This window comes from Phalangium opilio, unplaced genomic scaffold, assembly GCF_054372755.1.
Source record: "Phalangium opilio isolate 3A_F unplaced genomic scaffold, DU_Popi_V2 ptg000009l_1, whole genome shotgun sequence".
In the NCBI taxonomy this organism is placed as follows: domain Eukaryota; kingdom Metazoa; phylum Arthropoda; class Arachnida; order Opiliones; family Phalangiidae; genus Phalangium; species Phalangium opilio.
Window position 1 is genome coordinate 4,759,518 of NW_028324146.1, and position 12,154 is coordinate 4,771,671.

Consider the following 12,154-nt stretch of genomic DNA (forward strand, 5'->3'; position numbering starts at 1 on the left):
CTGTGCCTATATTTATATTTATTTTTACTCTTATAAACACATTAACCGATCAACTAAAATTCATAATTAAAAAATACTCGCACAAAAATTATTTGTACAACATTTGCACTATAACGCTGTTTCTGAAAAGACTGGATGGCTGACAGACATATGTAAGATATTTTATAAGCCCCTCCGTGCTAGCTTTGTAAACCAACGCGCTGGTTGTCTGGAAAATCGAAAACTCGACGCGCGAAAAGCGCGTATGGGCCCCCCTTGGGGAGAACTAATATTTTTTGAAAGAACTAATTTAGCGACTGAAAAATTAACTAGTCTTAATATATATTTTTGGTAATTTTGGTAAAATAAGGATTGCTTACGGTACAATAAACTCTGCAACTTTATTGGCAGGTAATAGTTTATTTTAGCAAGGTTAATTTTATCGAACTTCTCGCGTTGGAGGTATTGTCGTCGAGAGTGAGCACTGAAAGCCCATATTAGGAAGAGACGCGATACCCTTTTGGTCACGGGTCCATTTTTTGTAAATTTCCATTATCTGATTTATCTTAAAACAGCAAAGATTTTTTAGCTGTTATCTATTTTAAGTGGCATATATTTTTTTACATTGGTATATTTTGTTACTTTTAGACCTATACAATAAATTTATTTTTTAGGATATTTGATTTTTATTTCACATAGAATTTCTAAAAACAGTTTAAAACTTAAAATTTCCGGCGCGACATTCGTAACAGTTCCCGATAGCCCATAAAAAAACCTTTGAAAATCATTCTAAAAACGATTTTAACATTCTAGTTTCTAGATCACTGTAAAAGCAAGGGTAAAGGTTAGATTTTCACACCTTCCCGATCCCCGGATTCGCGTTTCAATCCATCTCATTCCCAGCATCTTCCACTTCACATCCCATTTAAAAACGCCGAAGCAAGTTCTCCATCGCGTACAACTCGGGATCCGAGATGAAGTATAGGAAGATGAGAGAGGATGCTGGAACTTCAAGGTCTCGCTACCAATCCCAATGCTGAGCTAATTCCTTTTGCCCCTTAATTCGTTAAGTCCCTAGGTGCAGCTCACGTACATTGACAACCAAATGCCAGAATCCCTGTAAGGGTTTGCCAAAATCTTACAGTATTTTAAATTTCAATATAATGAACCTTTTTGATCAGTGAGAGCCCCCTTAATGTTTATTTGCCCAAACTGTTGCCCAAAAAAATTCAGATTCTATTCCTAAACTTTGTTGAAAACATCCTACATAACTTTAGGTAATAAAAAATAAAAAAATAAAAATCATTTGTGCTGTGATTGATATCATAAGTGGATCATATTACAGCTGATATCTATTGATTTTTCAGGCAAAATTGTGCCTCTTGTAAAGTTTATATCTCCCTATGAAATTTTCACCACTAATATATAAAGTAATATAAATAGAAGAGAACTTTGAATTTAATTTTAACGATATCATTTTCCAGGATGGTGACGTCATTTACAGAAATAGTGTGGCTATAAACCAATAAAACCAAATTGAATATCATATCTCACTGTTAAATTATGACTAAGATAATTTCCAATTTGTTAGTTTTAAATACCATAAAACAAAATATCATTAAATTTATAGCTTTGCATAATTTTTTAGGCTTATTTTAAATCCACTTATTTTCTACTAATATTTGTTGGGCGTATTTTTGGTACAAGATTTTACATTTTTCCCTGATATAGTTCAAGCTAGCTAATTGGACCAAGTCATCTTGCGACTTATTGCCACTTATCTAACGCCTTTACAATGCATTGAGGGGTGGTGGCTAGCCCCTTTGCCACAGCTAACCGACAGCGTACTATACTAACTATTACCGTTAACCTCTGCAAGTTTTGATGGAAAGGAGATATATGTCAGCTATGTCTATAGATTTAACTTTGGTATATCTTATTTAATTTAAAAGTAGAAATTAGACCTAGGTATTGAACACCGTCATCTCTGGAGTGACCAACATCTTGGTGACAGTTACCAAATATTTTATATCTAGGTGTGATGTTCAAAGACTGGAATCTCTAAAAATTGCAATCACAGGGTTATATTTTACTCTATAATAATCCGCAAAGTCTGAAAGATTGTGAAGTCAGCAAAGAGACAATGGTGATCAGCCCTTAGAAAGCCGAATTGAAATAGTATTGTCTATAGGAAAATATGAAGGTTTTCCAACTATTCTAGAGACTTGACATTTTTGAAATTCCCGAGTTCATGCGCTGCTACACCAAATTGTGGTTCCGTTCCAAGCAAAAATGAGATAGACTTTGTGATTCTAACAGTTTTTATATGAAAGGTTTAGAGATATGTTTAGGTACTTCTACCCGACTTGCGCTATAGGTAATGAAATAAATAAGTTTTCACGTAAATTAGATTCATCATTTTCAAGCTACAGGAACCCGAAAAATTGTACATCAAATTAGGTTAAGAAATTTTCAACCCAAATCGAACTGGTTCAAAGATTATGTCGAAAAGTGATGTAGTGAATGATTTTGAACGACATAACAAGGTAGTAAGTACACTGTACTGTCAAACTAGTAAATAAAGCCGGTTTTACAGAAAAAAAGCAGTAAATATCCTTAGCTCATCTATTTACCCCCCCCTCTAAAAAACTAGATATTATTATAATTATAGTTCCGTGTGGTTGTGACCTTAACCCTACAGCATAGCTCAAAGTCGACAACAAAATGCAGTCAAAGTAACATATCTAAAATTTATAAATTAATTCGACTTTCAGTTGGTCTAACCAGAGTTGTTACTTAGAAGAGATGTTGATAAACATCTTCAAGTTGCTCCTCCCCCTTTTTCCAGTAAGTAACAATGTATCACAGCCGTACAAACAGATTTTAGACCGTACCGTACGGAAGTACTAAAAATCTCGGACTTACCCAATAGATGAAGAAGTGTTTTGCGCTGAAATTGCAGCCAGATTTGATATTCGACCTTGAACGGTCTAATGTAGAAGGACGACTGAGCTTGAGCAGGCAAGTGTAGCCATCAGCCACACGAGACGCAGGTAAAGGTGCACGGACGATCTCCCGAACACCCTCCTCCCTCCCTCTCTTCGATATCAGGCAAATCGATCCGACAGCTCTGCCTCGCGCCAGCCTGAGCCTGGAGAACCAGGGGCTTAGTTCTGGGAGCGAAGGAAAAGGCGTCGCTATGGTAACCCCGGCGGCTCAAGGCTTCCGCTCTCTCTCTGGTTTTGGTAACTGGTGCTTCAAATGCCTTTAGAAATTATTATTCCAACTCAAATAGCATCTTTTCAATGAAGTTCCCCTATAGATGTCGCCCGCTCCATACTTACTGAGAATTTTTCTTACGATGAATTATTTTAATAGGCACCTTGATCTAAATATGCTGAAAACGCCTGTCAATTCAAATTTGAGTAGATCTGACCGAAAACTGACCCCCCTACTGCTGAACGATTTCAGAGTGTTACTAACAGACAGATTAAGCTGGGGTTTCTAATTATAATGATGGTATAATATTACACTTTTGTTAAATCACGATTAATCCAGTGAAACAGAATTGATAAATAAATTAGGATTCGTCAGGGATAGATTTAATTATAGAAGTAGGAATGGAGAACAGAGTAATGTGGGCGCACGTCAAAGTCCAGGACCCTCTTCCCCGGGACTAGGTGGGGGGTATGAAAGAAGAGGCGGGTCATAGCTACAGAGGTAAAAAGGAATTACGTATTTTTCGCCATCCCGTGAGCAACGTCATGAAAACGTAGTTTAAGTGAGCCAATAGGATGATTTAAACTTTTCGTTACGTGTTGGGGGGGGGGCTCTATACTGGGCTATGAGTCGGACCGAAGTAAATACTAACCCCTCTCCATTCCTACTTCTAAAATTAAATCTATCCCTGATTCTAACTTTTAACCGCGGTAAAAGTCTCATTTGAAATGGATCAGTGAGGAGTAGAAAAGGAGTCCCGAAACTAACCTCCCACAGTGGGAGAAAGAGGTCAATCGGGTGGGGCCGAGCGGAGCTTTCCAAATTTGGAAATTTTATCGGGCCGGGTCGGGTCGAGCTTTTCCAATTTTGGAAATTAAGGGGCCGGGCCGGGTCGGGTCGAGCTTTTCCAATTTTGGAAATTAATTAAGGGGCCGGGCCGGGCTTTCGTTTATTTTTCAAAATTCGGGCCGAGCCTGACTTGGTTTTCCTTTAATTCATAATTCAAATGAAAGATAATTTAAATGAATGTAAGAACAAATGTGACGTTGTGACGGACCATTATTAATAGAATTAATAATACACGACGCAAAAGCAAAGATGAATGCAATTCATTGATGTTTTAAAAAAAAATAATAAATAAAAATATCAACTGCACTACACGTCATGTAACGGGCCGGGCCGAGCTTATAGTCGTCGGAAAAACATCTATACACATACTTGGACCAGTGCCGGGTTTTCGGACTTTTTTAAATGCTTAATCACGGGCCGGGCTCGGATCGGGCCTGAAAAATTCGGGCCGTGCAGGTCTCTGAAAGAGGGCCACCGAAGAAAAGGGTGGGGGGGGTGACATTGGTTCCAACTTAGGTAATTATTTCTATATAGAATATCTATTTTGCTCCATCATGAACTTATAATTATTATGCTTTTTCTTGTACACCTGACAAGGATATGAATTAATTAACAACACGATTTGCAATCCAGCCAATATGAAAGCCACGGGTCCTTGAAATTAAAGGCACTGTTTCTTTACTAAGGCTTATTAACTTCCATCAAAAAGAAACCTTATTTCAATGTATCTTTCCATAAAGTGGGAATTTGCGTGCGCAAATATCTCACGCGCTAGCATATAAATTAGAAAAATTATTTATGCAGTGTTTTGAATTTTGATATTGGACGATCCTTAACTACACTAATTCTCGATGGATTTCACATAATCAGATTTTATATTTTTTTCAGAAAGTGAACCACACTCTCACTTCTTTCAAATAGGAATTCTGATAAAATTTGTTTTTGTAGCATAAATATTATCTTGTCATGCTCTCTGTAGCTTAGCGCCAATTAATAATTTTGAAGGCTGAAAACTGACTTTTTGTTACAACTGTTTATAGTTGCTTATCTAATGTATCATTTAAGCTTTCTAAGCTTTTGTATATGAAGGGATATCGACACTAAGCCTGTGGCTTATTTACAGGTGGGTCCCTTTACAATGCATAGAGGGGTGGTGGCTAGCCCCTATGCCACAGCTAACCTACAGCGCCCTATACTAACTATTACCGTTAACCTCATTTTTTTGCAAAACACAATTGTGAAAACTGATGGCAGTTGTGTCTAATGTTTTTTAACTTATCTTTTCGACTAATAAAGAATAGGAAATAACCATAACTATTTTCTCCAATATTACAATATTTTGATGTCTGAATGGATTTTAGAATCAGACGTACTGTTTTAAAAATAGCTATATAGAAACAAATGATTAGAAAAATACAAAATTTTTTGCAATTTATGTACAAGACCCTTTTGTCAGGTTAAAATAAAATATCCCTTAATCATGTAAAATACAAGAACCTTCAGAAATTTAAAATTTGGTAAAATTATTTAAGCTAAATTAAAAAAAAATTATGTTGCATTTCTATTAGGTTTGTGTTTCGCGTCAGTACTTTTCTGTATATTTTGACGGTAATTTGTATTTAGTATTCTTCTGTACAATATTTGCGACAATGCACTCAAATTAATTAAGCCTAAGAATTTTATTGTGAAAAAGATACGTATATAACATGTCACTTAAAACTTTATTTTTGGAGTTAATTGGTCGACTTGTTTTTATCTGTTGACAATTAAAACAAATTTGTTCAACTAATGAAATGAAAACTACAATCTTCAACTATAGCTTAAGAAACTTTAAATGAACCTCAAGTTAAGAATAATTATTATTTATTGGTTACAACTAAAGTGCAAAACTTTTATTAATGCTTTTGTATCTTATACTACATCTGGGAAAAAAGAAACGCTGAGTTAATAATGATATTCGATTAATCGTGCTTTATAGCACTTTCAATCTAACTCCCTTGAACAATTTTTAAAATCCTGGGGTTTAGCTGTAAATAGACCACGGTATATGTCCCAATGACGCCAAAGAAAGACACAATCAACTTATTAGTAATCACAAAACATGACCCAGCTTTAAGTTCAATTCTTTGAGCTTGAAGTTGCAAATACAACATCAGAATTTCTTCTGTCAATCTCCTCTCCAATCCTTTGTTTAAAATATCGGAAACACATATTCCACACGTATCAAATTGTTCCTTGATTTTTCCTCCTATTAATACTATCAAACACACGTGTGTTGCATCCCAGATTAACAACTCCATAAAGTACGCAATTGCCGAAAACCGATAACTGACGTAATCAAAGTATTCAATTGTCATCGTGACATTCATTGATATGGAAATCAGTGTGCAGACAAAGTAGACGAAAATGACAATGTTGAAATTAGTGTTGATGTTCTCCAGTAACTTGGAGAGCTTAAGAATCTTTTCTCTAACTGACATAAACTGGGATGAAGGGTCTTGAGTTAAATTTATTTCTTTTATGTTAGATTTAAGGTTTTTTATGGTTTGTTCAGTGAGTTTCACTATGGTGATGAATGGTATTGTTATTAATAACAAAATAGATTGAAAAGAGATAGGAAATACGATAAAATACGAAAATTTTAGAAAGTTTTCAAAAACCATAACAGACTTCGAAGGTTTAACTTTGCAGCCCAAGCAATAGAAAGTAAAATCAGATGTATTAATAAAAGTAGACGAGTTGAAGGTCGTGATGGTAAAATTGGTAGCTTCAATGGAACCGGTTATAATTTCTAGGGCATAGAAACATAAAATTACAATAAGAAATTTCCGCAATCTTTTCTTCAGTGTAAAGTAGGCTTTTTCGTTTACTGACAAAACTGTTGTCCTCAGTTTCTTGAATATCTTTAAAATAACATGAAACAGAAAAGAGATGAACACACACGGTAAACGTTATTAGCTTATTCTGGTAATGGAGATTTATCATTATATTCATGCGCCTCGTCTCTCTGTATTTGCCGTATTTAGTCTAGTGCACTCTCAGAAATTCATGTAAAATATTTTAAACAAATTTTTGGGCTCACCAATGTTTTAAAACATCTTGAGCTGACGACAATAATTGTTAAACTTGTGGTAAACGTTCAAAATCAAGGGTGTTCTAAAAGGGTGGTAGGACTAAAGTACACTGTTTTTATAGGGAAGCCCTCATATAAGCAGTTCCTGAACTTCCTGTATGAGCAGATCTCATAATAGAGGTCCTCATAACCGCGGTTGCCCTAATAGCCGTTTCCCAAAAACGCAGCTAAACCGTTACGGTAGTTCTGTATACAGTGGTTCTCGTAAACGCGACGTACCGTTACAGCAGTTCCCATGCAAAAGAGCAGTGCAACAAAGAAGTGATAAACGGTAGTCTTTTAAGATGGTGTAACCGTGTAGGTTTGGTAAGCTGAACTTAATTAAGTTTGGTTAGGCCAAAACTTGGTTGCTTGTATCAAATAGGTCTTAGATGAGGTTAGGTTTGGATAGATTGAATTTGGTTACTTGAACCCCAGTAGTATTAGGGTCAGTTTAGATAACCCGAATATAGGTCAGGTAATGTTAGGTTAGGCTGTACTTAATCGGTAAGGTAAACTGTAGAGTTAAGAATTGTTCAAAAATCGGCTAATTCCCAAAACAGCAGTTTTGAACAAACGCCGCGGCTTTTATGGCATCGCGGTTGCTATTTCGGGAACTGCTCTTCTGGGACCTGCTCCAACACTATACACTCATTTTTAGCTAGGTCTGGTTACATAACCAGACCTAGTTTTGCGACGGTGTTTTGTCCGATTGTGTGTTTGTAGCCCGGGTATACAAATGTTTTAAAACTAAAACTAAAACTATAAGCTAATTTGTTTGCGAGGCCCGAAAAATAGAAAATAAATAATTTTGAATAAATATTCAAAAAATATATATGTACCTGCATCATATTTTTCCACTTTGTGACGAAAGTATATACAGCGAAATTTACTTCAAATCCCACCAGCAAGTAACCAACGCAACGGCCATAAGTACCATAATCGACGAAAACCGCTCTTGCAAAAACTAAAAAAAAGTAATCCGCAATTACTACGCAACATATAATCCAAGATTTAATTAAAATCACAAGCAATCTTGAAGGAGCTTTCATGTTGAATTGGATGGTAAAATCTACGTATAATGCGAGAATTTCATTATATACAACAAGATCGAGTGCATGATCGTTGATTGCGTGTTCTTGTATATATTCACTGACGCAGGCGCCCAAGAGAAAAATCCATGTGTTTGAGATAAATATATTAGAGCCTTGGTTCATGGGGCTTTATGGATTTTTTTCTTTCTTGTATTTCTGACAAGTACAAGGAAATTTATAGATTAGGAATATAAACCCAATGAAAGTCACGCCTTTCCTAGTAATTAATTACACTGTTCCTTTTATTTCTGAAGGTACTTAATGGAAAAATAAAAAAATCATAGAATCATTTTCAAAGTTTTAAATAAGACTAAAATATGACGTTAGATACAGTTATAAATTCCGGCTAAATCCCGCCTTTAAATTATTTTGTATTGAATTCCCTCTATCCGCGGTAAAACAACGTAAGTCCATGGCGTTCTTCATGGCTGAAATCACGCTAAAACGTCGTAAGTCCAACAGTATTATATTCAGGATAAAAGATCGTAAGTCGGAGTATGCATTTATAATCATAAAAATGAATACTTAAATTTAACTGTTCTTAATGAAACAATGCAACTGCACTACCCTGAAGTTGTACCTTTCATATAAGATCATTCCCAAACGTAAAAAGCTGCCTCGTAGCGCGTTTTGAAAATAGAAGGTATTTGTCTCTCTCGATAAAACGACCATCTTCGACAGGAGATTTTGAAAGTAGATAGAAACATATGGGGTTTCTTATCCCTCTACACATACAAGGTCCCTGCAGAGTTAAATTGTCAAATTTTAGTTTGATTAAAAAGGTAAATGAGACAGGAGTTGAACGCTGCTCTGTACAGTTTTCTCATTGGATCGTTTTGCTCTCAACTTCCGGTTTGCACCCGCTTCTTTCCCTGCCCTCTTAGTTTTTTTTTGAAATATGGTAAATGTGATATCGGGAGGGTAATTGAACAAAGAAATTAAAAATAAAAGCGAAATTCCCTAATACCCGTCAAAGCTTTAAGCTTCTACTCCTCTTGCTTTTACCCTCTTTGGTTTGGTAGGTACAAAGATTACGTCACGTGACTAGGCCGCCAATTACTATAAATACAAAATCTTCAAACTTCATTATCATCATTCGAAGTATAATCTTTCTAAACGGTTTTCCAAGTTACAAGATGATTTCACTCCGTCTAGTTCTCTTCATCGTCTTTTGCATTGGAGCAATCCATTATGGTAAGTTATATTTACTTGTTTTAAATTTGGACAACAGGCAAGTCTCTTGAATCTTTTAGGATTTGTGTGCGTTGTTACTAAATTGCATATTTCAAATGTATCTTAAGAAACTCAATTTCTTAGATAAGTCGGTTGCGTGACACCAGTTTCTTCCTGATTCCTTGTAATAACAATTGCAACTTGTCTCTTAAATTATTCCTAGCAAGGCCGCCGGTAAAGGATGCCGTTGATAATTACAAATGTCCCCTGCCCGAGGGCATGTTCGGGAAAGCGGATAATTGCAAAGTCTTTTACGTATGCTCCAAAAACCATCCTTATTTGCGAAACTGTCCACCTGGACTTTATTTTGATGACGTCAAGAAGCATTGCATGAGTAAAACAAATGACCTTAAGTGCGGACCAGTACCTCTTCGTAAGTTCGATCTTAATTAGTCGTGTTAACCTGTAGACAGTTGGGAAAATTCTAGGGCCTCAGTCATGAGCCCTTCAATATTTACAACGAAGCAAAGTGTGAGAATGTGGTCTTGATATTGTGTTCCATTTTCAGCCGAAATTGTGACTACCACTCCCGATCCTTTGGTGGCGTCCAGATGCGATGAAATGACTTGTTCTCTCCCGAATTGTTTCTGCACCAAAAGAGGCATTCAAATCCCCAAGAGCTTTGAAAGGTCGCAAGTTCCAAGAATAATCACGTTGTCTTTCGACGGAGCACTTAACGATTATAACATGGAAACTTACAACAAAGTTTTGAACTTTACCACGACCAACCCCAACGGTTGTCCCGCAAGTTACACGTTTTTCATCACTCACAGCTATACCAACTACGCCTTGGTACAAAACATGGCTGCTCGTGGACACGAAATCGCTCTCGGATCCGTATAGTGAGTAGTGAAAATACCGTTACACCATTTTTTTGACGTTAGCCTAATATTTGTTTTTTCCTTTGAATAGCGGCAGAGAATCCGAAGAATGGTGGACAACCGCGACCGTGGAGGAATGGAAAGACCATATCGGTGGGCTGAGGAAAATCATTGCTCAGTATGGAAACATCAGTGAGAAAGCCATCGTTGGTATGCGGGCTCCTTTCCTTAAGAATGGTGGAAACGCCATGTTGACTGTCGCCAAGGAATTGGGTCTCACCTACGACTCATCATTGGCCGTCAACACCGCTAGTCCCGTTTGGCCGTACACCTTCGACTTCAGGATGCCTCACCGTTGTATAGGTTCCAAAACGTGCCCAACTCACTCCTTTCCCGGCATCTGGGAATATCCCTTGAACATGATGTACAGCGAAGATGGTATCGGGGGAAGCTGCGCCTTAGCCGATCAGTGCGTTTTCGAGGAAGAGTCGGAGCAAATCTACAAATTCTTGATGGAAAATTTCGAACGTCATGGACGCAAGTCAATGGCTCCCTTCGGTATCTACATGACTTCTAACTGGTTCCAAAGCGACGCCAAAATCGAAGCCCTGTTGAGATTCGTCAAGACAGCGCAAACATTGAAGGACGTGTATTTTGTTAGCATCAAGAAAGCTCTCGATTGGGTTAAGAACCCATCTACCGGCACCCATCCTGCCTTCGCCTGCGACGAACCCAAGCCGACCCCTTGTGACAGTCCAAACAGCTGCGTCGCCAGGTTCATCTTTGAGGGCGAAGAAGAAACTAGATACATTCAAACGTGCGCCAGTTGTCCCGAGGCGTACCCGTGGGTTGGTAAACCGGAAGGAGTGGTCGAGTCCGAAAATACCGTGCCTGATGGAGAACTGATGGAAGACTTCGAGGAATCCGTCGAGTATGATGAAGACCAATATTCATAATAGATCAAGTGAATTTAGACCTATTTTAATAAACATTTATTTAATTTTGCCGGGCATAATTTCCATATAGTGTGTAAATATTTAATAGAAATTGAATTAAAATTTTATTGGTTTTAAGAATACTTTCTATGTTTTTCAAAAATTTCGGTTGAATTTGTTCATTTAACCTTGCGTACGATAACTTTAGTCTCAGCCCAAATTACACTACCAAACTTATAATATTTACTTACGTAAATTTAAATACTAACAACCATAATTTTGCAACTGACAGAGATCACGATGTTTAAATGCAGTGAACTTAAATTAGAAAATATTTTATCCTACTGTTTCAACAACTTATGAAATCGATACGTGGGCATGTTTTGCGCCATTCTAAAAATAGCTATGCACTAGCCATAATATACGAACCAGGCAATGGCCCACCTGATCCACGAGTTTCAAATTTAAAATTACTGGCGTAGAAATTAGGATCATAACCTCTTTTTTAAGGTGGTTGCGGAACACGAGAGAGAACAGCTTCCCTAATTATTGAGACTTAAAAATGAAAAAAAAAATATTGATATACAAAGAGGAAAGAGCCCAAAGACCTGCCTTCGCTCGCAAAAAACCACCGTCGGTGTCGAGTCCAGCCAGGTGGAGGTCGGTTACAGGGAAGGAGTATGGAAGCATTAGGCCCGAAAGGACGGTGTGTTCTCTCCGAGCACAGCAGTGCCATACGGTCCAGACGTGTATACGCGACCCCCAGAGGGTTGCCAAGGCAACACCTGGGCGAGGGCCAGGCGGTCGTGCATAACGTTCCAAAACGTGCCCAACTCACTCCTTCCTCGGCATCTGGGAACATCCCATGAACATGCAAAGATGGTCTCGAAGAAAGCTGCGCCTTAGCCGATC

The 12,154-nt window shown here is 37.4% G+C and overlaps 2 protein-coding genes across 2 annotated transcripts; one reads left to right on the forward strand and one right to left on the reverse strand.

The window, feature by feature from the left end:
- Nucleotides 1-6,004: 6,004 nt before the first annotated feature.
- On the reverse strand, nt 6,005-8,555 carry LOC149713467 (uncharacterized). Its single transcript, XM_089848230.1, has 2 exons — nt 8,002-8,555; nt 6,005-6,950 (listed from the first exon to the last, which is right to left on the reverse strand). Exons 1-2 carry the CDS (start codon nt 8,374-8,376, stop codon nt 6,036-6,038), a joined length of 1,290 nt encoding a protein of 429 aa, XP_089704356.1. The 5' UTR covers nt 8,377-8,555; the 3' UTR covers nt 6,005-6,035.
- A 379-nt stretch (nt 8,556-8,934) lies between these two features.
- Nucleotides 8,935-11,385, forward strand: LOC149713468 (chitin deacetylase 7-like). The gene is made up of 4 exons (XM_089848216.1): nt 8,935-9,447; nt 9,650-9,859; nt 9,995-10,328; nt 10,399-11,385. Exons 1-4 carry the CDS (start codon nt 9,390-9,392, stop codon nt 11,261-11,263), a joined length of 1,467 nt encoding a protein of 488 aa, XP_089704342.1. The 5' UTR covers nt 8,935-9,389; the 3' UTR covers nt 11,264-11,385.
- Nucleotides 11,386-12,154: the final 769 nt, after the last annotated feature.

What these genes read in the sequence shown, in the direction of transcription:
- LOC149713467 (XM_089848230.1), bottom strand. Translation starts at nt 8,376, where the DNA reads ATGAACCAAGGCTCTAATATATTTATCTCAAACACATGGATTTTTCTC. An exon ending in AGTGGAAAAATATGATGCAG is followed by an intron (nt 6,951 to 8,001) that starts GTACATATATAT and finishes GTTATTTTAAAG; the next exon opens with ATATTCAAGAAACTGAGGAC.
- LOC149713468 (XM_089848216.1), top strand. Translation starts at nt 9,390, where the DNA reads ATGATTTCACTCCGTCTAGTTCTCTTCATCGTCTTTTGCATTGGAGCA. An exon ending in GTGCGGACCAGTACCTCTTC is followed by an intron (nt 9,860 to 9,994) that starts GTAAGTTCGATC and finishes TTCCATTTTCAG; the next exon opens with CCGAAATTGTGACTACCACT. An exon ending in ATCGCTCTCGGATCCGTATA is followed by an intron (nt 10,329 to 10,398) that starts GTGAGTAGTGAA and finishes TCCTTTGAATAG; the next exon opens with CGGCAGAGAATCCGAAGAAT.